The sequence below is a fragment of the Trachymyrmex septentrionalis genome, unplaced genomic scaffold (genome assembly GCF_001594115.1).
Source record: "Trachymyrmex septentrionalis isolate Tsep2-gDNA-1 unplaced genomic scaffold, Tsep1.0 scaffold127, whole genome shotgun sequence".
NCBI lineage: Eukaryota > Metazoa > Arthropoda > Insecta > Hymenoptera > Formicidae > Trachymyrmex > Trachymyrmex septentrionalis.
This window is the reverse complement of record NW_017304406.1, coordinates 1,289,498-1,312,225: the sequence shown is the minus strand read 5'-3', so window position 1 is coordinate 1,312,225 and position 22,728 is coordinate 1,289,498. Positions and strand designations below refer to the sequence as shown.

At 33.4% G+C, this 22,728-nt stretch overlaps 7 protein-coding genes across 10 annotated transcripts in view; 2 read left to right on the top strand and 5 right to left on the bottom strand.

The window, feature by feature from the left end:
* Nucleotides 1-1,040: 1,040 nt before the first annotated feature.
* Nucleotides 1,041-2,797, bottom strand: LOC108756480 (mpv17-like protein 2). Of its 2 annotated transcripts, none has more exons than XM_018500329.1 (5): nucleotides 2,357-2,797; nucleotides 2,097-2,222; nucleotides 1,587-2,023; nucleotides 1,317-1,442; nucleotides 1,041-1,207 (listed from the first exon to the last, which is right to left on the bottom strand). In XM_018500329.1, the coding sequence occupies exons 2-5, from the start codon at nucleotides 2,122-2,124 to the stop codon at nucleotides 1,190-1,192; spliced, it is 609 nt and encodes a 202-aa protein (XP_018355831.1). In that variant the 5' UTR covers nucleotides 2,125-2,222; nucleotides 2,357-2,797; the 3' UTR covers nucleotides 1,041-1,189. The 2 variants fall into 2 exon arrangements, with proteins under 2 accessions (XP_018355831.1, XP_018355833.1); XM_018500331.1 differs by having other exon boundaries at nucleotides 2,097-2,182.
* Nucleotides 2,798-3,147: 350 nt separating this feature from the next.
* Nucleotides 3,148-4,262, bottom strand: LOC108756481 (60S ribosomal protein L37). 2 transcript variants are annotated; one of them, XM_018500333.1, is made up of 4 exons: nucleotides 4,181-4,262; nucleotides 3,677-3,812; nucleotides 3,475-3,559; nucleotides 3,148-3,274 (listed from the first exon to the last, which is right to left on the bottom strand). In XM_018500333.1, the coding sequence occupies exons 1-4, from the start codon at nucleotides 4,181-4,183 to the stop codon at nucleotides 3,223-3,225; spliced, it is 276 nt and encodes a 91-aa protein (XP_018355835.1). In that variant the 5' UTR covers nucleotides 4,184-4,262; the 3' UTR covers nucleotides 3,148-3,222. The 2 variants fall into 2 exon arrangements, with proteins under 2 accessions (XP_018355835.1, XP_018355834.1); XM_018500332.1 differs by lacking the exon at nucleotides 4,181-4,262 and having other exon boundaries at nucleotides 3,677-3,858.
* A 448-nt stretch (nucleotides 4,263-4,710) lies between these two features.
* On the bottom strand, nucleotides 4,711-7,292 carry LOC108756479 (translation initiation factor eIF-2B subunit gamma). 2 transcript variants are annotated; one of them, XM_018500328.1, is made up of 5 exons: nucleotides 7,236-7,292; nucleotides 5,775-6,460; nucleotides 5,394-5,700; nucleotides 4,934-5,163; nucleotides 4,711-4,867 (listed from the first exon to the last, which is right to left on the bottom strand). In XM_018500328.1, the coding sequence occupies exons 2-5, from the start codon at nucleotides 6,449-6,451 to the stop codon at nucleotides 4,711-4,713; spliced, it is 1,371 nt and encodes a 456-aa protein (XP_018355830.1). In that variant the 5' UTR covers nucleotides 6,452-6,460; nucleotides 7,236-7,292. The 2 variants fall into 2 exon arrangements, with proteins under 2 accessions (XP_018355830.1, XP_018355829.1); XM_018500327.1 differs by lacking the exon at nucleotides 7,236-7,292 and adding an exon at nucleotides 7,183-7,221.
* A 16-nt stretch (nucleotides 7,293-7,308) lies between these two features.
* On the top strand, nucleotides 7,309-9,391 carry LOC108756477 (tRNA (adenine(58)-N(1))-methyltransferase non-catalytic subunit TRM6). The gene is made up of 2 exons (XM_018500326.1): nucleotides 7,309-7,698; nucleotides 7,778-9,391. Exon 2 carries the CDS (start codon nucleotides 7,842-7,844, stop codon nucleotides 9,288-9,290), a length of 1,449 nt encoding a protein of 482 aa, XP_018355828.1. The 5' UTR covers nucleotides 7,309-7,698; nucleotides 7,778-7,841; the 3' UTR covers nucleotides 9,291-9,391.
* A 495-nt stretch (nucleotides 9,392-9,886) lies between these two features.
* LOC108756499 (protein shuttle craft) lies at nucleotides 9,887-14,977 on the top strand. Its single transcript, XM_018500372.1, has 10 exons — nucleotides 9,887-9,913; nucleotides 10,065-11,537; nucleotides 11,644-11,817; nucleotides 11,890-12,282; nucleotides 12,459-12,740; nucleotides 12,823-13,113; nucleotides 13,182-13,645; nucleotides 13,761-14,291; nucleotides 14,351-14,457; nucleotides 14,805-14,977. The coding sequence occupies exons 2-10, from the start codon at nucleotides 10,283-10,285 to the stop codon at nucleotides 14,902-14,904; spliced, it is 3,597 nt and encodes a 1,198-aa protein (XP_018355874.1). The 5' UTR covers nucleotides 9,887-9,913; nucleotides 10,065-10,282; the 3' UTR covers nucleotides 14,905-14,977.
* A 3,539-nt stretch (nucleotides 14,978-18,516) lies between these two features.
* LOC108756399 lies at nucleotides 18,517-22,126 on the bottom strand. The gene is made up of 9 exons (XM_018500163.1): nucleotides 22,056-22,126; nucleotides 21,441-21,651; nucleotides 21,159-21,369; nucleotides 20,821-21,085; nucleotides 20,465-20,626; nucleotides 19,786-20,385; nucleotides 19,252-19,658; nucleotides 18,909-19,116; nucleotides 18,517-18,787 (listed from the first exon to the last, which is right to left on the bottom strand). Exons 1-9 carry the CDS (start codon nucleotides 22,081-22,083, stop codon nucleotides 18,558-18,560), a joined length of 2,322 nt encoding a protein of 773 aa, XP_018355665.1. The 5' UTR covers nucleotides 22,084-22,126; the 3' UTR covers nucleotides 18,517-18,557.
* Nucleotides 22,127-22,295: 169 nt separating this feature from the next.
* Nucleotides 22,296-22,728, bottom strand: part of LOC108756401 (transmembrane protein 203) — a 1,483-nt gene continuing 1,050 nt past the window's right edge. Inside the window, exon 2 of the mRNA XM_018500164.1 lies at nucleotides 22,296-22,363. The gene's annotated coding sequence lies outside the window, so the exon portion shown is untranslated. The remainder of the gene's footprint in view (nucleotides 22,364-22,728) is intronic.

Here is a 22,728-nt window from a genome sequence, read left to right as displayed (position 1 = left end):
TTTTCAATCTTTAAGAAGTAGATTTCACTTTTTAGAGTGAGATTGACTCTAAATTAAAATTTTAGAATAACTGTTTAAAATTTAAAATTTTATAAAAACTGTACTTTAATTCCAGGGCGCAGTCTTATTAGCGTAACAGAAAAAGCAGGCAAAACGCGAATAACGGGAAGCGTCAGCAAAACCTGTTACAAAATCCTATATTTCACACGCAAAATATTTTCGTCAATTATTTTGTGTTGCACGATGGTTGAATTTATTGTTTGTGTTTATATCCGTTAATCCGTGTTTGCTCGTGATGACGTTTGACTGGAAGACCGTGTAATCCCACTGTCGCCAAATGCCAAACAAAAGTTGTCGAGCAAATAAATAAACTCAATGAGAGATTATTGCGCGATAAGGCGATCTCATTGTGAATACGCGTTTTAGGATACGTGTCGTCGCGTGTCCGCAGACCAGTTCGATCGCCATTATTTCGCAATATCGCACGCCGCATTATTTTTTCCACGTACGAATAATTTACAATTCAAATTCAAGCTTCAATGTCATCAATAAATTTCCGAGTTTTCTACCAGATTTTTTGTTTGTGTGTGAACATACGACGTATTATGAGGTAAGAGATATCTCGCAAAGAAATCTCATTGTGATCGCAGGAAAACGAATGTAACACCTCTAATAATTAGTGTCACCACGTAGTTTTGAATTTAGAATATTTTTCTACCTTAAGGTAGTCACGATTTAAGATCCAAGTAGAAGTTGCCAAGTAGAAAAGTTGCAGTTAATAATAAAATATTAAATTATTTCTTTGAAGAAAACCACCGCGAAATATTATAATTATAAAAAATAACATCTCGACATTCTTGCATTAATCGAATTTTAATTATTATTGAATTTTTTGCACATATTGCAACCAGGAACTGCAGTGGACGATTACTCGTATTTATTTGTCATCTTGATAAAAATCATAAAAACGAATAAATCGAATCGATAAGACATCAAAATGGGAAGATACAGTAATCTTACTCAAAAATTCTTTTCAACGGTATTTTATTGAACATTGCGATACAGTTTATTAAAGATAAACATATATAATGCATGCTTGCTAATTATTATTTGCGCAGTCATCTTTCGTTCAGACTATCCCAGACTAGCTTAGTTAGTTTGCGAAGAATTAGCCATGAGATTTTTATTGTCATTCGAAGTGAGCATCCTGCGGATAAAACAAATAATTATTACTTCATTGCGATAACTCATAATTTAAACAATAATAATTTATATTTGTTTGATTGTAACTTGATAAATATACAGGTAAAACTTACATATTTCATATATGATAGAAAAATGTCATAGACCATCGTCATAGCATTTATATAGAGTACTCGATAATGTAGAGGCACAAAGAAGAAATTAATGCATTGCGTAGGAGGCCAAAAGCAACAGTCGACCTAGCAGTACAATTTCAATAAGTTATCACATGCATTACATTTTAACAAGAAAACTTTCGATAGCAGCATTTTTTAATCTTAATTATTATACAAACTCGCTCTTTACAATTATTGAAATATTAATTAACGAGTGTAATCCCGTACTTTCCACGTTTCGCCGAACTTTAGCTTTAACTCTTTGCTGATCTCCTCGATTTTGCGACTCTCCAGAATTCCGAGGCCGACGAAAAATATCGTTAGGCACATAGGACTTGCGATTGATTGATCCAGAAAGGTTTTTTTGAGGACCGACTTTGCGTTCCTGCCTGGCAAAATCTTGTCTAGAAGCATATAGAACCAATGATGAAACGGACCTTGAAGCAGTCCTATAATCATCATATTCCTGGTTCTCATGTAATCATGTCCATATGTGCTGGAAATCGTCGTCACCTTTTCATCTTCTGATGATGCTGCCATAACGCTGCTCGGAAAGTATTTATGAGAATAATGCTTCTTCCAATGTTCGCTGCGCTGCTGAATCACATCTCCCGTTGCCATCATCAAGCCACAGCTCACAGTGTTGGTAACTAACAGATATTTACCTACACAGCCAAAAATATAAATTTCAGACAATCGAACGGCTATTATTTCTAAAAATAAAAGACGTACACTTACCAAACAGTAGTTGACGCAGAACGCCCATTTGTACAGAATTGTATTATACAAATCTTGAAAATTCGTTTGGAACAGATTTTATGTACCTATGTAGTAGAAACCTTAATTGATCCTTCCTTTGATCAACTATTTGAATTATAAATACATTTCCTTTTTTTAAATTTTTACTATTATTTAATTAAACGAATTATCTTCTTAATTCTTTGGTGTTTGTAAAGGCGATTAATTGATCTGCTTTCTCTACCAAATTAATGACATACCTTATTTTTCCTTCGATCAACAATTTGAATTTTAAGTGCGCTTCGTTTTTAAAAATTTATTATTTAATCAAACGAATCTTCTTAATTCTGCGATGCTTATGAAGACGAAACATTCGTTGAATATTGTTTCGTGGCATAACTTTCAAATTGGCAAGCTGAAGATCAATGGTCTTCGAGCGCAGTATCGGCAGATGCCTAGATGCACAATGAAGCTACACCAATCATCCGAGTGCATCAAACGTACTGTTCGGCGAGATCGGAGGCTTACTAAATATACGGGAAGCCGCGATAATTAAAAATTCCACGAAGATTGTACAAACGACACGTAGACAACACACCTTATCTTTCTGATCACGCATGTCTTCAAATTTTTTTGTCAGATATGATATAACACATAAGAATACATACACAGATTTATCAGAAGTTCACACATGTTTACAAATACTATTTGATGTATTAATAGAGAAAAAAATTGGAGAGAGCTAAGATAATATACAAAAGTGTACTTAATTTTAAATTATTTTACTTATTCAATATAATAAAAAAGTTTTTTAGAGTTATATATAGGAATTCAAGTTTATTTAAAATAAAATAAACAGTTAAATTTATTTTGTGTAAAATTCCATTCAAGAATGAAACTCTATACAGGAACTAGAAGGTTCTGGATAATACAATAAAAAAGTGCATGAAACTCATAAATATTTATATAATTATACTTTATAGAAGTAAATAATTCAATAAATATGTTATTAAAATTATTGAATTATAAGGAATTCTCACTGAAGTGCTAATTTTGTAATTGGATTTTTTATTGATAGTCAAAATTACAACTTAATTAGACAATAAGACAAAGAGAAGTCAATGTATTACTTAGCTGCAACAGCTTTGGGTTTTGGTAAGCCTTCCCTGAATCCATTCCTGTAAACATGAAATCATTTATATGTATTGTATACATAAATTATGTACATACATGTAAATTATAAGAAAAATTGGATAATGTCTACACCTCTATTTAATAAAAAGATTAAGAGTAAAAAAATAAATATTAAAAAATAGATTTTTAGTTTGTTTTAATTTTTGTTAGTTATCATATTTCTAACATAGTCATTGTAGCTTACTTGAATTTACGGCGTACGATCTTAAGATGACGCATACGGCCAGTACCAGTGGTCTTCCTCCTCTTCGCCTTGATTGACCAATTATCTATAGTCGTCAAACATTAATTAATATTTCTATATTAACATTAAATATTTGATATTTGAATAAACATAATGGACAATCCTTTATGTAAATATGTTATATTATACAGTGGCAACTTACATGAACGCATTTTCTTAGCAGGATAGCCACATTGCGCACATTGTGACTTCTGGATGTGGTAGGAGCTACGTCCACATCTCCTGCACAACGTGTGCGTCTTATTACGCCGCTTACCAAAGCTGGATGTACCCTTCGTCTGTGAACATGAAAAAAAAAATAAAACTAACATATGACTCCATGTTACAAATTATAGAAAAAAAAAGATGGATCAATAATACGATATAAAGAAGTTATTTCAAACCATCTTTATAGATAAATAAACAAAAGATAAATATATTTCAGGGAATAAGTGATGTTAACGTGTTATCACATAAACATTATTATAACATAACCTGTAAACCGGTATCACATTACTATCGTGCGAAACATTTTTCCTTTGCCCGATATTATTCAATTATATCGGTTCTATGAAAATTCAGAACATTTTTTCCGCATCGATCAATTGACCGGCTATTAGGATCGCTGCAAAATAAATCGATTTAAATTACATAAATCCATACTCACCATTGTGGATGAAAAATATCCCAAGAGAAAAAGGCTACGATGTACCGTTCCCAATCCGAACGTTTCTTCGTTCAATCAGAATTCAACCAATAGAGGACAAGACGTTTTCAACCGATCTCTACAGATGCCAATTGAACTACCACGAAACTTTTACTCAAATGATAATTCATTCAATAAAAAAATTAATACATTTAATTAATTCCATTTATTCAATAAACTACATATTAAGTAACCGATAAGATTAAAATTTTATTTTCTAAAATAAAAACGATTTAATTCTCTTGCAAAAAAATATTAATCTAAATTATATATGATTATCTTATCAGTCTAAATATAAAATTGTTGCATAATTTAGATATATTAACACTTTGTAATCTAAATGGTAAATTATAAAAGGCAATTTTGTTTATACATTTAAAATTTTTTACAAATAATATAATCTAATTATATAATCTAATATATATAATACTAATAATATAATCTAATATATATTTACAATAATATATATAAAATACAAAATATAAATTAAATTAAATTTCTATGAGTCTATCTGCATCAGTAAGTACTTCGTGAGAATGTTGGCTACCAGATTTCACAATATGTTGTGCTCCAACTACGCAATTCTTTAATTCGGTACCTTCTTCAATGGTGCAGCCATTACACAGTATGCAGTTGTGAATAACACATCTATAAAAAAGAATAGCGATTCGTAAAATATATTAGACGAATAATTTCAATAATACTTCGATTTACCTTTGCTTAATAGTTACATGTCCCATTATCACACTCTGAGATATTCTTGTTTTCGATTCTACGATGCTGTTAGGCCCAATATGATTATTTTTCAATGATGTTTTCTCCTCGATTAATGAATTATCGCCTATGCGACATTCTTGCATCTGTGTACTGCGCACGGTCGCCGTGCTCGAAATACATGGTAGCAACGGCAACTGGTTTTTATCATCATTCCACCATTCTGATATCTATGTACAGAATATTTCTTAATTAGTTGAAATTGATCCCTCAATTTATAATATATTAAAAGCAAAAACATAACATATTATAGTGTAAACATTATTATTTATGATTCATAATCTATGAAAGTAGACGACTTTTAGTTGACAAATCTCAAATTCTCATCTCTTATATGTTTGGAACAATATATATTATTGCTTTGTTATAAAGATTTATGAAATAAATAACACTACTCAACCTTAGCATTCGCAAGATGATACATTTGTATGGTATTTGCTCTAAGACCAAACTTTTCATTTGATACATGGGCATAACATCGTATTACATCCCCATTATATGCATCCTCCAAATCGGTGTTATGATCATTAAAGGCTGACATCTTTCTTATCAGCTCATCAAACGGTTTTTCCAATGCAAAATGAAAAATATCATCTTTCAAATCCATTTGTACCATAGATGTCTTATCATCTAAAGACTGTTTAGATCTAGACAATTGTTTACCGACTATATATGGCAGAAGTTCACCTTTCAGCGTTGTGAAATTTCTGAAAAACATTTGTACATTTGATTAAATTTATGTTTAGTCTCTTCAATGTTTCTCCCTAGTAAAATTACTCACTTGTTATATATCAAAAAGTCTATTACCCATTTGTTAATAATATACAAATGTGCATCCATCAGTTTGGAGTGAATAGTGAAGCTAGCATGTTTTCTGAGCAGCCTCTGCGAAATGTTAATTGTTTCCTCGAAATCAGATGCAGAAGCCAAGAATACCAATCGACCTGTATTATTGTCGATGCCAATCAAATCTGTTTCTGGTCTCTGTTTGTTTTTTAGACCTGGCGTTACAAAGTCGTCTGGCATTTTCGGTATAGGCAACATCAGAGCAGTTACACTTGCATTGTGTTTTCTGTATAAATTCAGAATCTCCAATAAATCCACATTTGTAATCAAATCGCAGGATATCACCAAGATATCTGTATATATTTTTTCATGAATGAGTTTGATAGAATCAGCTGTGCCAAGGTCCTCGGCTCCTGGAATTCCTACAAATTCTATTTTGATTTTCAGACCCAATTTATCCAACGACGCCGACACATCGGATTTGGTTGCTTCAGCAATAACAACAATCACTTCTTTGAAGCCCGAACGCTCAAGAATTTGCAAGGGATACCAGATCATAGGAATGTTTGCAATCGGCAGCAAACATTTCGGTTGGCCTGCTGTGAGCTCTGTCATACGGGAGCCTTTTCCTCCAGCAAGCACAATGGCTTGAAATTCATTGTGATAATTCATTTTTGTTTTCTGCAATCATTAAAACATGTGAAACATTATTAAAAAGACTGTAAAGTTGTTTTTAATTTAAAAAAAATTAAAGATTTTGTTAAATGTTATAGATTTTCATTGCTTTTCTTTTAGAAGACACAGTCGACACAAGCATGCCATTCTAGTATGTTCATTTTGTGTTCTATATAAGTGTGCAATATAAATTAAAATGAAATTATAAAATTTTATTTTTGTTATTCATTATTATTTATGATTATATTGATTATATTATTAATTATGATCTATAAATATAATTATATTATTAATTATGATCTGATTCATATTTACAACACTCTTAGAATCATCTTGTTGTTTATCAAAATTAAATAAAGATAAATAAATAAATATAAGCAAAAATTAGACTAATAAGAAGAAATCAATTAAGAAAAACAATTTAATTTTCGATCAAAGCAGAATTTGATGCTTAATAATATTTATATGTAAGTTTTGGCAAAAACATTTTTCAGTTTCATGAATTATGCACCGATTTAATATGTCGAATTTGAAATTCTGTGTTTTCTGAAAGTAAAACAGTTATGGGATACTTTGAATTTAGTGAAACAAATCAACACAAACATCAGTTTATCTTTCTTGACATTCAATGAGTAACAAAGATAGAACAACACTTATATCATCAAATAGAAAGTACTCTTTGTAATATACATTAAACTTATACCAAGCGTATGTAACAAACGTAATACCTATCACTCAATATAATATATTTTTAAGGTTAGTATTAGTAATAACTAATTACATTCAGATTACTTTACTCCAAATATTTCAGCCACTGTAAGAAAAACAAAAACATAACAGGAACATGCAGTTATATGAATTGTATAACGTGAAGACGCAATTTTTAAAGGAATACAAGTCAAACGATTGTTTTGGATTAATCCAGTACTACAAATTTACAACCTTACAACCAAACCATGTGCTCAATGCTTACCTAACCTAAAATTGACGACAATAATATGAGTTGTAACGACTTCAGTAGTAAGCGAATCAGCCAATCACAGTTGAAAATATGATTAGTATTTAAAATTTCTTGGCTGTGGTTGATCAGTATGATCAATGCTAATGCGCCACAAACCCATGATGAAAGTAGAGTAGACTCGTGATGCAAGTAGTACTTGCACAAACCTAACCCGAAAAAGATACAAAATGATAGATAATACATGTGGCAACAGTTGAGAAGAGGGAGGGGAAAACATTGAAAGGTGATATAATGCTCACTTATAGAAAAATAATCTGGAAAAATTAATAAGAATATAGTTAAAAAAAATGTATAAATTATAGGACCAGACATGCATAGAGTTCAAGAGATTAAAAGGACCTAACCTCAAAAACAATTCAGGGTACAATGAGTGCTGTTGTGGAAGACACGTGCGAGTCGATGGAGGACGTAATCACAGTGGGCACCCATGTGATAGTCAAGAAACAGGACTTCAGCAAGATATACAAAGTGTCTGAAAATGGTATTCTAATGCTAGGGAAAAATCAAAGGGTAGAAATGCAGGAAATCATTGGCAAACCGTTCTGGAGCACTTTCGAGATGGTGCCCTTGCCAGGCAACAAGGGTACTTTTACCTTGAAACTGACAGATGAAATAGAGCCATGGAATGATTTAAAAGGCGAGCTGAGCGGTTGCGATAATCGTTCCATTATGGATGATGGTACATCCCAGCGGCTGTCGAAAGAGGAGATCCTGCAGTTGCAGGAAGCTGGTAAAACTGGCAAGGAAATAATCAGTAGTCTCATTGAGAACAGTAAGTCTTTTTCTGCCAAGACGGAGTACTCGCAGGAAAAGTACATCAAGAAAAAGAAAAACAAATATTTTAAATTCCTGACAATATACAAGACATCCATATTGTTGTTGCATGAGGTATATTTCAAACGAAAACACGAGAAAATCGGAGGATTGAGAATGGACGCTCTGGCACAGATGCTGTCCTACAGTGATGTGCAATCTGATGGCTTGCACCTATTATACAGCAATGGATTTCAGGGATTGCCTGCAGCAGCTATGATCAATAGAATAGGTACGAACACTAGCGGTTACCTAATTAACCTGCATCCCGGTAATATGCCTCAAACTACATTCATTGAAGCCATGAATTTTCCACAAGAATTAAGAGACAGGCATCTTGCAGTGAATATTTATAGCTTCTTGAGATTACATTATCAGGGTGAATCAAGCATAATAGACAATATTTCTAAAAAGATTGTTAATAAAGATACTGAAGAATCGCATGATACTGAAAAATCATCGGAAGAATCTGAAGGAGAAACCATGAATGATGAAATATCCGAAACGGACATGGAAGTTTCAGAGCTGGAGACTGAAACAAAAGAAAATGGTATGCTTCTCACAAACGATACCAGGGAAGATAACAATACTTTGAAACGAAAACTCGAACCTAAAGAGCCTGAAATAGAAGCGACGGAATTGAAGAAACCGAAGAAATCTGCAAATAAATTGAAATGGTTGTTAGAAACAAAACGCGCTGTGAATTTATTGACTGGCACGAAAGCCCGTGGTTTAACAATTGTAGCAAAAGAGCATCCTTTACAAATCGCAAATGCTTTGCTGCCCTTCTTGGGAATCTCACGGCCGTTTGTCATCTTCCACGCGCATCGAGAGCCCTTGCAGCAGACTTACATGGAACTCAAACAGAAACGCAATGTAATAAATATGAAATTGTTTACGAACTTTTTACGTTCGTATCAAGTATTGCCCAACAGGACACACCCCAATATCTTGACGAATGATACTGGTGGTTATATTTTAACAGGTTACTTAGTTGAGTAATATATAAAATGTTTTTTACAAATTTTGACATAAAAATTTGATCCGTTTAGACTCGCATACTCAACACCAATCAAATGCAAAAAATAAATAAATAAATAAAACACGACATTAGATAAAAATTTATAAATGGATTATAATTTTTTACATAAATATAACTTTATGTCATATATTTTTGTGTTATTATTTTAGCCTGTACTGCATTATAATAATCGCTCTTTTATCTTTTATATTTTTTACAATAATTATCTATCTATTTTACAATAATTTTGTTAATAACAGTAAATTTTTAAAAATATTCACATCTTTTATTACAGTTTTTTTGAAATAAATTGTAATGTTTATTACGAATTTCAAATTTTGCAAAATTTATTTTATCTTTAAACTATTCTATCTCAAAATTTCACTTCTTTTTTTTTATTCCTTTTATTTATAAAATTTCTTTTTATAATTCTACCTTGATATATATATTTTTATTTTTTATTTTTTCCATTATATACGGATATCCAATTTTTTTTTTCAAATCTTATCGATCGGGTTACGATGATACATTTGTACTACTTGATAGTTCCGTTAATCGCAGGCTTCCATTAGAGGTTGCTGTAATCGCTGCTAGACGGGAGAAGGTTCGCCAGAATTTCGCTCATAGCTACTTCATTCTTTGCTCTACAGTGCTCTGCAGTTTTTGACTTTTCGTAGTGATCAATTAAAAAATTACAAACGGCCGTCAAGCAATAAAACAAACAGCTCACGCGTATTCTTTCGAATTTTTTTTAGGTTAGGACAAGATCGTTCTGGATAATATCTATCGGACGTGCGCGGTCTAACGTAACATATTGTAATTCGCCGAAACGGTAATTCTCCGATCTTAATCCGTTTTCCCTCTCTTCTTTTTGCGAGGAGACTCGTTCTCGGCAGATAAAGAGCCGTGTATTTATCGTCATCCCCCTGTTCCCGCATTCCGTGCAGTTTCGCATTACTGTGCAATTGCGGCAATGGCTACCTGGAACGGTTCATATTCGGAAGACCTGAATTGCTTGGCGTACGACGACCGGAACGCAGCAGACGTTCCCGCTACCGCGGGAAACTGGCCATATTTCGTTGAGAACAATGCATATCTAGGCGATGTACCTCACGTATCCACCGGAGGCTACTATCCTAGAGCTAGGGGCGGTCGGCAGGTTTACGAGCAGAGTGGACCAACAACGGCTTATTATCAGGACGGCAGCCAGTACCCGTCGAATATGGTGCCTTTGAAGAACAATGCCTATCAGGAACGTGTACTGCCAAACACCTTGTTCGAGGATAACGCGGGAGCGTCGAACAGCGGCGTCCCGACATCGCACAATGCGCCACCCTTCTCCCGTGGCGGTTACAGACCAAGATCTAGGGGTAACCGGACGGCTGGCAAGTATGCGCCACTGTCGGCGGGCGACGTCGTCCAGTCCACGGTAGTGGAGAACTCCAATTTGCATCCTATAGCCAATGAATTTGTACCGAACAACCAGGGCAGATTCCGAAAGGATAACAGATTCAAGAAGTACGATAACGGCAACCCGAGTGGTTTCAATACCTTCACGCAAGAATTCAGACCAAAATCAGCCTCGTCGGACAACAAAGGTGAGAGACGTTACGACAACAGAAGAGATGCCAATTATAGACAGAAGAAGCCACAGGATATGCAGGCTTCATCGAGATTTGGCTACAGAGATACTCCTAAGACTTACAACGCGAGAAACTATAATAAATTTCAGAACAGCAAATATTACAATAGGAAGTATCAGTCAAATGTACCTCCAACTGGACAGAATGCTACTAGAGAAGCTCGTACAACTATGACTGAAGCTATTGATTCAGCCATGTCTAGTAGTCAGGAAAATAAGACTTTTGGTGAGGATGTTCAAGAGGATGACTCATCTTCGAGTACAAAAATTGATAGAAGTAGAGAAGAGATGTTGATGCACGTAGATAACAATTCGGAAAATATGTTTTCGAGAAGTCAAGAAGCATCGCGAAATGGTAGAGTTAAGCGATTTGCTAGTGCATCCAATTATAGATACAATTCGAACGATATGCAATCTGAATCTGGTACTAGCCGTAAAACAACAGCAGCAAAGTATATACAAAGAAGAAATAATGAGATGATAAATTATAAGGAGAAGAAAATGGCAAATTGGAGAGATAAGACGGAAAGTAATGAGACAGTGCATGCATCTCAGGGAAAAAATTATAAGAAAAAATATGATATTGGTATATTTATACAATTTTTCAAAGAGATCGCATTATTATTATATAAAAAAGAATTCTATAATGAAATAATTATTATTTTGTATATTCTCTCTCTCTCTCTTATTAGATGACGACTCGAGCCAGAGGGAAAGATTAACTGAGCAGTTGAACAAGGGAACATTGGAATGTCTGGTTTGTTATGAGCATATTAAGCAAAGCGATTACGTTTGGTCTTGCAGCAATTGTTATCACGTATTACATTTAAAATGCATCAAAAAATGGGCCAAGTCCTCTCAGAGTGGTAAGTAAACAGAAACTTGCCATTGCACCGAATTGTCGAATTATACATTCTGATTTGTCTATTTTCTTTTAGAAAATAATAGTTGGAAGTGTCCGGCTTGTCGGGATGTTAGTTTCCTCGTGCCTGAGGATTACTTCTGCTTCTGTGGAAAGATGAAGATGCCAGAGTGGAATCGCAGGGACGTAGCACATTCATGTGGCGAGATTTGCGGTCGTCATCTGTCCAAGAATAATTGTATGCACAAATGCATCCTGCTCTGCCATCCCGGCTCTTGTCCACAGTGCGTGGCAATGGTAACAAAGTATTGCGGATGCGGCAGAACATCGAAAATGCTCCTATGTAGCATTCAACAACGGTTAATATGCGATTCAGTATGCGAAAAAGATCTGTCGTGCGGCAAGCACACCTGTCAGAAAAAGTGTCATCAAGGAGAGTGCGGGCCTTGCGATAAAATTGTACAACAAAGTAATACTCTAATTTCTTTATCGATAGCTAACATGTAATTTTTAATTTAAGATAAATATATTTATAATACATTTATTTTAACATTAATATGTAGATAAATATTTTTTCAAATTGTAATAATTACAGCAGATAGCAACCACAGTATAATTATAATGATTTTATTTTATTTTGTTTAGCATGTTTTTGTAGTAAGAAAACTCAGGAGGTACCCTGCCGAGTCAATGTCGCAGATAAATTTTCCTGTGATAATATTTGTAATAAAACATTGGATTGCAAGAAACATTATTGTCAGAAAATCTGTCATCCAGGAGCCTGCGAGCCCTGTTCTTTGACGCCTGAAAGAGTTACAATGTGTTGTTGTGGTCAAACACCATTAACGGAAAAGAGAGAGAGTTGTATGGATCCTGTGCCGACCTGCGATAAAATCTGTTCAAAGCGCTTGAGATGCGGCCAGCCTAGTAAGTGTCTTTGTTTTTAATTGAGCTTTGCGTCTTATCATCGTACAGACGCGCTAAATCAAATTTTTGTTTATTCACGCAGATAATCCGCATATCTGCAAGGCACCATGTCACTTGGGAGAATGCCCGGAATGTGACTTAAATACTGATGTCAAATGCCGTTGCGGTAACATGGACCGTGAGATCGCTTGCAAGGACTTGACAAGCAAAGCCGATGACGCGCGCTGCGAGAAACGTTGCAAGAAGAAGAGAACCTGCGGTAAACATAATTGTAATCAGCTGTGCTGCATCGACATCGAACACATCTGTCCATTACCCTGTTCAAAAACTTTAAGCTGTGGTCGGCACAAGTGCCAAGAAAGATGTCATATAGGTAAGTACATAATTGTATCTATGATCGAAATTAAACAATATAAACTGAAATTTTTTTCTCTCCTATAGGAAGATGTTCGCCTTGCTTGGAGAGCAGTTTTGAAGAATTGTATTGTGAATGCGGCGCCGAGGTGATTTATCCGCCGGTACCATGCGGTACAAGAAGACCCATTTGTAATCGACCGTGTTCGCGCGAACACCTCTGTAACCATGAGGTATTGCATAACTGCCATAGCGAGTCTACATGTCCACCTTGCAGCGTCTTGACTCAGAGATGGTGCCATGGCAAACATGAACTCAGGAAAGCAGTGCCGTGTCATGTGAAAGAGATCTCGTGTGGTCTGCCGTGTAATAAACCATTGACATGTGGACGGCATAAATGTATCACAATGTGCCACGCCGGATCCTGCGAGAAACCTGGACAACAGTGCATTCAACCTTGCACTACAATGAGAGAACTCTGCGGACATATCTGTGCTGCTCCATGCCACGAAGGCAAATGTCCAGATATGCCTTGCAAAGAGATGGTCAAGGTAAAAACAATTTTTGTCTTAAGCGATAATCTATCTGCGATTGAAAGCCATTGTCATTACCATGAAATTTCAAAAAATTATGTACTCTAAGATTATATTTATGATTATATTACAGGTTACGTGCCAGTGTGGACATAGGACTATGAGTCGTGTCTGTGCAGATAATGCACGAGAATATCAAAGGATAGCAAGCAACATATTGGCTAGTAAGATGGCCGATATGCAACTCGGTCACTCTGTTGATTTGGAAGAAGTGTTCGGACAAGGTGCGAAAAAGCAGAATCAGTTAAAGACTTTGGAATGTAATGACGAGTGTAAGACAATAGAAAGAAACAGAAGACTCGCATTGGGATTGCAGATCGCCAATCCAGACTTAAGCGGCAAATTAATGCCTAGATATAGCGATTACATGAAACAGTGGGCTAAGAAAGACCCACACTTCTGCCAAATTGTTCACGACAAGTTGACGGAATTAGTACAGTTAGCGAAGACATCCAAACAGAAATCCCGGAGTTACTCATTTGAAGTTATGAACAGAGAAAAGCGTCATTTTGTGCACGAGTCGTGCCAGCATTTTGGCTGTGAGAGTCAAGCGTATGATGAAGAGCCAAAGAGAAATGTTGTTGCCACTGCCGTGAAAGATAAGGTAAAAACTCGCTTGATTAAAGCATATATCATGTTAGTAACGAATGTATCGCATTGCAGTGTTGGCTACCAAGCTACAGTTTACTAGAAATGATACAAAGAGAGAAGGGACAAAGAAAAGTTCCAGGTCCGGTACTTAATACTTCGAAGGGAAATAACTCTACAAAGTAAGATATCTACGAAAAGAACGATTTTGCTTAAATACTTAAAAATTTAATTAGATACAGATTTGAAAATAATTTTGTTAGATTATCAAAATAATTATGTAGTACGCTCAAATTAATTGTTAAAACTTTTTGTAACATTGCATTATCAATAAAACATAGGAATTACTCATTATATTTCAGTGTCCTATATAATAATTTTGACAATCTAATAAAATTATTTTCAGATCTGTATCTAACTAAATTTTTTATTCTTTAGCAAAATCGTTTTTTCCGCGTAATTGTCGAATTAATATATAAATTAATGAATTAATAAATAAATGAATAATATGTAATTAAATGCATTGCAGGACTGTTCTTTCGTTACCTGTAAAACAGAATCAGCAATTGCTGCCGTCAACTCCTAAAACTGCTGACAAAGAAATAGATTATTTTGACTATCGAGACTAAATCATCAGTAGAATATAAAAGACAACACAGGTTGTATAATGTATATAATATCATAAATAGGGCTTAAAAAATGGGTACAATTGTAATTATACTCTTAAAATGTGATGTGTGAAATTTTCATGTGCTTGAATAGTTCGAACAGTATGAATTTTAGAATCGAACTTTAAATTGTTCGGATCGTTTGAGCTTGAAGATATTTGAATTGTTCTTGAATTAAACCTGATTTCAAGGAGAAACTTATTTTCTGTTTGCAATAAATATTTTCGCTCAATTTTTTTTAATATAAGAATGATATATATATATATATATATATACATTTACTAAAATTAACACTTTGTGACATAATATATATACATGTAAAACATAAGTTGATTCGCAAAGACTCCTTAATAATCACAAAGAAATTAGTTAAAATAGGGCAATAGGAATCAGGCGCGGTAATTGTTGCCCAAAACAAACAATGTGAATATAACACAAAAAATCTTTATTAGATAATCCGCTTAGATGTTTCGGCCTATTTTTGAATAGCTGAAGATAGCTAAAATAGCTTGGGCAACAATTACCGCGCCTGACTCCTATTGTCCTATTTTACCCAATATATACGTGTGTGTGTGTGTGTGTGTGTGTGTGTGCGCGCGCGCGCGCGCGCATATTCAAACAGTGAAGTATTCGAAATAAATAGAGTTCCATTGTAACTGTTCGAGTAATTCGATTGCACAATTTATTCGAATTTTTTTGTCTTATTTTAGTTAATATCATGATTTTGCAAGTAGAAATGCAAGACGTATTAGAGTATCAATTATGCTATCGTTTTCGAGTTTTGTTTTCAACTCTCTACAATGTATAAATTTTAATTAAAATAACTCATAAATACTTATCAAACAAGAATTTAATACAGTAACAACAATTTTTATTACGTTTTATAAAAAATTTTGATAGATTAATTATTAGCTTGAAAGTATCATTTTATTGTAATTTAGAATTATTTGCAATATATTTTGTTGAAATAGATATAAAACTGGCATGCCTAAAAAAATGTAATAAAAAAAAAAGAATCATTAATATACGTCTCTTGCTAAAAAAAATACTGTTTTTTCCTTATTATTCACAGACTGTACGTCAAAAAATCGATTTTTACTGTTTCCAAACGATTTCATTACTGCTTTCGTGATTGGTAAAGTAAATAATCGAATCATGACGTTGCACTTGTCTTAACGTCGATCATATCTCCAGATAAGAACTTTGTATATTCGAAATACACAGGAAAAGTATGTCATAACTCAATTTTTCTTCATCTTTATTTCTACACAATTCTTTTTTCAATCAATCTTTTACATAGTTATTGGTTATATTAATACCTCTTAAACATAACAATATGGTAATTCTGAGACTAATATGATAAAGCAATTTAAATAATAGTGTATACTACATTACTACAATTTCTTATCACGGATAGAATATATAGATATACAAAGTAGTTACAAATCAATCAATGGAATAAAAAAATTCTTATTTTAAATAAAATTATTTTTTGTTTGGTCAAAGCTATATATTGCTAAGAATAAAGTCAGTGCTGGATGAAGTGCTATATGAGGTACAGACTGTAGCTTTTATACTTTTGGGCGAAAGGTTTTGAATGTTTCCAAGATTTTTAGACATTTTTTTATAATTCATTAATAACAGTTATGGCAATCGATCTTGATTGAATATGTATAATATTTATCATAATTCACAACTTCATTATACATACATATATTTAATGACCAAACAGTCATGTTGAGAAATCATTTTTAATTCATATATAGAACAATAGAGAGCTTTTCTATTGAGCAATAGAGAGCTTCTATTGAAAACTTTAGTAATACATCTTATATCTGTTTTATAACTATTGAATCTTGCATCACTAAAAATATCAATTATATATATATTCATATATCATAATTTCAAAGTCCTTATCGATTTGATTAAAACGAAGTGTTTATTATTGTACATCCAATTGTATATAAATATTTATCTATATCTATATATAGTTTTGTAGAAGAGTTTTTGTTTTAGGATAATAAGACTTTGTATCTCTTGTAAACATTTAAAATAGTTAACACGAGTATTTGGCACATAAAACATCAATGTTATATTTCAGAGTACTACTTTTGTCAAACTATAAATTTCAAACAGATATTTACTCGCTGAGACCTTTTATGCTCCTGTAAGTATTACTACTAAATTTCTCATTTGTTCTATATTTGCTTTTATACAGAGATAAATAGAATATTAGTACATAAATAGAAAGTCAACATTATTGAATATATATGTAAGCTTGTAATAAAGAGAAGTAAAAAAAGATACAAAAATATTAATACTATTTAATATCGAATACAAATAAAATATCATAGTATGCACATGTACCATGTACAAGATATGAGCTGTAAATCTATAAAAATTAAAAATATATCACATACATTAAAATTATTGACAGGTGCATCAACATAATAAAATACCTATCTTAATTATATAAGACATTGAAAGTACGATAAATTGTATATGATTGCAATAAAACTATGATATAGCTGTTTTTTTTTTATCATAAACTCACTTTTACAGTCTTTTTATCTCACGGAATATAGTGTTATTTAAGCTTACATAAGCGTAAAATGGCCTCCTATTCTAAACACATAAATATGATATCACATGTAGGATCACAACACTGTTACAAATTCAACTTGCAGATAAGTCATTGTTGTAATTTTGTTGAACATTTAGTAGTAGGGCACTTTGAGAGTTTGGATTCATACTTTTACTTCTAAGCATTGGTGCGGTTGACACACAGTAAAAACGCGTATTATCAATAAAAGTCACCTACTAATTTAACATCTTTGTTTATATACAGTCTATTTTTCTTTTCTCTTTCTTTTTTTTTACTTCGAAAATATTCTTTCAAATTTTATATGTAAGTTAAAAAATGATATATATATATATATAGATATATTTGTTCAACAGCAAAAAAATATATATATGTATATGTATCTTTCAGAGAACATAGTAAAAGTCATTAAATTAATCCATCAGGAAACTAATCTAATTTAAAAAATAGATATCTGTTTTTGTGTGTGAATATGTGCATCGAATGAACACTTCGCATAAAAAGTGGTTTTTTAGAAATGCTACGTGACTATTGCATTTATATTAGATGTTTGTTTAAACATTTATTCCATGTTTAGAATGTTATGCTCATCTATTGCTATATTTTCGTACATAGCAAATTTTTCGAGAGACTCCGTCTTTCTTTTTTTATCATGTATTGATTACAAAAATGCCTTTGCATTGCATGTATCTCTTCGACAGAAACTGTCACAATTCATATTAAAACTACGTATGAAAATAAGTCTTCAATTTTTTATAATAATTCTTTTTTCAGTTAAAAGTGAGCTTTTAGTGAGCACACTTTAAGGAAAACGGCGAACATAAATTTTTGCGAATACTAGAGGTAATATATATGCCTGTAAAATCTGTCTTTAAAACAATCACGGAGTCATTACAAAACATAATTTATCTTGAAAGAGTAATATTAAGACCTGTGATAAAAAAAATTAATAAAAATTTTCATTTGGCATCTTGATTTTTGGATTATGATTACACTTAGGTGAACTATTGCTTTATATATAAGGGTTATTACCTCGATTTATGCGCGGGGAATAACTAGGATAATTGCTCAGATATTGATGTCGTGGACTTACTGATGGCTGCTTAGTTATATTCGCCATAGCGCAGCCCATCAGAAATTCGAATATCCTGGGTATTGTTTGGTACAACAGCCATGGCCATGGCATGGGAAACTGCGTTGATGCTGGTTCTGTACCGTATGGTACGGTTTCAGCAAAGAGTCCTAAATGAATCAATAGCATTATTTTATACATAAATACTATTTTATACAAGAATATTTCATAGTATATAAAAATAAAATTATAATTTCTATTTGTTATTTATTATTGTACTATTATAAATACCATATGGTCCAAAAATACGAAAGGCATCCGTAACGCATAGAAGGATCCCTAAAATCGCAGTAGCGCGTGTAACATTTAATACTTTTTGCATCTGAGATTTCCTGGCAACTGCGGTATCTGCTTCCGGTATATGTAGTGGTGTATCAGATTTCGCTCGATTCACATACGCGATGTGATTCAGTATCGAATGAAGGGTAAAATCCGTACTCTGGAAATAGCAAGATCATACAGTTCTCAAATGACACAAAAGTTCTAGGCATTTAAAAGGACGTCATTCGAAAGTCTAAGACTTAGTTTAGATGCATCTGCATTTCTATGAGTTTAATGGTATAGGAAGCATTACCATAACTCTTGCTTCACTAGACGTATTTTCGGGAAGTAAGTTAGTTTCTGGCGTGATGTCTTCCGCATCTTCAATATTTTTATCGTTCCACGACAAATTTTTTTTGCGTACTTTTGGTTCTTCTTCTTTGCTCTTGGACTTTTCGGTCATCAGCGCTGCCTTCTCGCTGCAATCAGGATGATCTGAATCTGATTCAGATTTCTCCTGCACCTCAGTCTTAATAGGTACTATACTCTGAAAGTGTGTGGGACTTCTATCTAGAGTTCTGATACTGATATCACTGCTTCGACGATTTATAATTAACGGTTTAATGTGAATAAACTCGGAATTGCGTCGATAGGAACTCTCGGAATTTCTACGCGAGTCGGGTCTGGGTGATATACCAATATCGGAATTGCGTCTTGAACCTGAAATATTGTTAAACAATATAAAAATAGGATAAAATAAAAAAAACAATAATATTAAAAGAAGAAAATATAAACTAGAATATTTTTAAAGATTTATTCTTATATGAGCTACATATTTCTTTCTTACCTGCGGGGCTAACATCCAGGACTTTGGGCAATCTAGAATGTTCGTCAGATGGCAACATTCTTCTGGGCGTTCTATTACCAAAATCGCTATTCCTCCGTAGCTTAATTGCAAACTGTGAGCCACGATTCTTTTCGTGAGTAAAATCTGAGCATCGTCTTAGTTCCCTGGTACTGCCTGTCGGTGAGATATTCTCAGAGTATCGTCGTGGACTCTCTGGCGAGCGATTCCTTTCAAACTCCTCTCGCATTCTTGGCAATGGCCTAGGGCTACCCTCTGTCGTGCGTTTACATTCCGTTGTATTATCCTCATTTACAAATCTAACGCTACACTCCGAACTTCTGCGCGAGGATTTTGTGGACGTATCACTGCCTCGTCGACTGGTCATGGAGCTTCTACGACTCGGGCTGGACACAGTTATAATCGGCAGATTAGCAGTTGACGGAGTAGGAGTGGGTGGTCTAACGTAGACTTCCGGTACTGATGATTTTTGTTCCTGTGACGGTGATTGTACGGTACATATAGGTATCGTAACATTCTGTACTTCCTTTTGCGCTGGTCCTTCTATCTTGCATATCTTGGTGGTAATTGTGGCTCGCGATTCTGAAAACAGATCTCAATAAAAAATATGTATATTTCTGGGTGGATAATTTATGATAAAATATTTGTTGCCTCCTATTACCGCCTTCCGGAGGTGCTCCTTCCGCATTTTTATTCGCATTTACAGGCTCACTTTCCTCTGGACCTTTCATTTTAGCTGGGCCAAGTAAAGTAGGTACCAGCGCGGCAGCAACCGAAGTCGCCAGATTGCTATACGGTGCCAACATCGCGAGTTGCATGATACCTGTATTATAAGTAAATTTTTATGATATAATTCCGAAACAAACTGTATAAAATATGTATAAATAATGAAAAAAGAGGTAATTTTAAGTTCAAATGTACATAAAAACATAATTATATAATGAAAGATAAGAATTTTAGAATAAAAATTACAAAAATTGACGTACAAAATATTGACGTAAAAAATCGGTAACCAACCTTTTTGATGGGCATTGGAATTGTCCCGTGTCAACATACTACTTGGCATAGTTCGGAGCAAATGATCAATTTTGTAAGCCGCGTGTAGGAAAGCGAGATATAAAAGAACGCTCCAGACGAGAAACGCCGCTTGAACCATGTATTTCACCATGTAGCAATTATGGGAGGACAGAACAATGTCGCTGGCGATAATGAAGAAGAAATGTGCTGTTATAATGAGGCTGAGGCAGGATTCTTTTTGTATCTTCTCTGGACCAAATTTTAGCTGAAAATGGCCCATATGAAGGATAGCAACGTTTAATTATATACATAACTTATTCAATTTAAGCGATTAATACCTTTGTCAGTTGCAGGAAAGCCAATTGTATCAGACAAAAGGCAGATGTAATACATGGATATCCAATGTCCCATATAATTGAACCAATGACTTTGGGCAGAATTTCTTTAAGATTGTACGCATCTATGAACAAGGAAGCAGCTCTCGATGCCCCGAGTAAACATAAGAATATATTAATCGTGGACATAAATGGCCTGGTTGATATGAGAGATCTGAAAGACAAATAATTAAGTAAAGACATAAAGCTTTTACTGATATCATCAATGCAGGTATAGCAATGTACCTTAAATTTAGAATAGAGAAGAGTGTGTAAAATCCTAATACAAAGAAGAGACATGCAAAGCTATATGCATGTAATAGAAACGCCCATCTTATGTCTTGTTGTATAGCACTCCATGAAGGTGCAATGACCAGCGACTTGTCTAAGAGGAACGCAGAATTTGATGAATTTGATACACAGTTCTGACCTGTGACTTGGGTTGTTGTGTTTATACCTAATTAATGACAAAAATATAAAATTAAAAACAGAATGACCTATATATATGTGTGTGTGTGTGTGTGTGTGTGTGTGTGTGTGTGTGTGTGTGTGTACATATATACACACATATATATACATACATACACATACGTCATAATAAAATATCACTCCATAAAGTTTACATAATACAAAATAATAATATATATAATTTACATGGTATACTACATTATTCTACATAAATTATAATTTATTGTTTGAATTGATATAGCTTCCAATAAGCTTCAATTCAACAAAGGAAACATGCTGTTAATTTAGCGTATTATTATTTCAGTATGTTGAAAATTTGATCGCGTTTTATATACAAAAATGGCACTTGCCGTCATCCTACGTATATTAAAAATTAAAGGTATAAAAACTAACCATGAGTCCAATTAGCCAGCTTATCCATAATCTCTCGGTATATCCACAGCACATCACTGAATCTTGTAATTGATAATCAGTCTTATGACAGACAATTAATGTGGCGTTTAATGTAGCACGTTCTGCAAACTTCTGAAATGTGGTAGCAGCAACAGGCTTTACCTATAGAATGACTTGATTCACGCACCCCTTCTCACTGAATACATCCACTGTCTCCCTTCAGTTAGGATTATTGATCTTGGCTGAAGAGGACTGGAGGGGGCACACATGCCCACATAAAGCACCTGGATTGCTGGTCAGTTGTTTATCTTTAGAGTTTAAATGGAGCAGTGTTAAATTTATCGGTCTATGTTATGTTATGATTCACAGGCCTGTTATTTTTATATAAGGAAACTTCTGTCTTAGTTTCTATCGATATTCTCTAAGAAACGTAAATTCCAAGCGCTGTGGAATATTGGAACGTAGTGGTTAAAAATAGTTCGATAGCATATTAAATATTGAACTCTCGTGAATAGTTCAAGTAAATCGTGCTCTGCAAAGTCATAACTTTAAAAGAATCGATTTCTAATATCAATTTTTTTTTATTAAAAATATTTTTTTATAAATAATGTGATTTTTATATTAATTAATTTTATATGAATAATTTTATTTGAAAGAAATTATATATGTATAA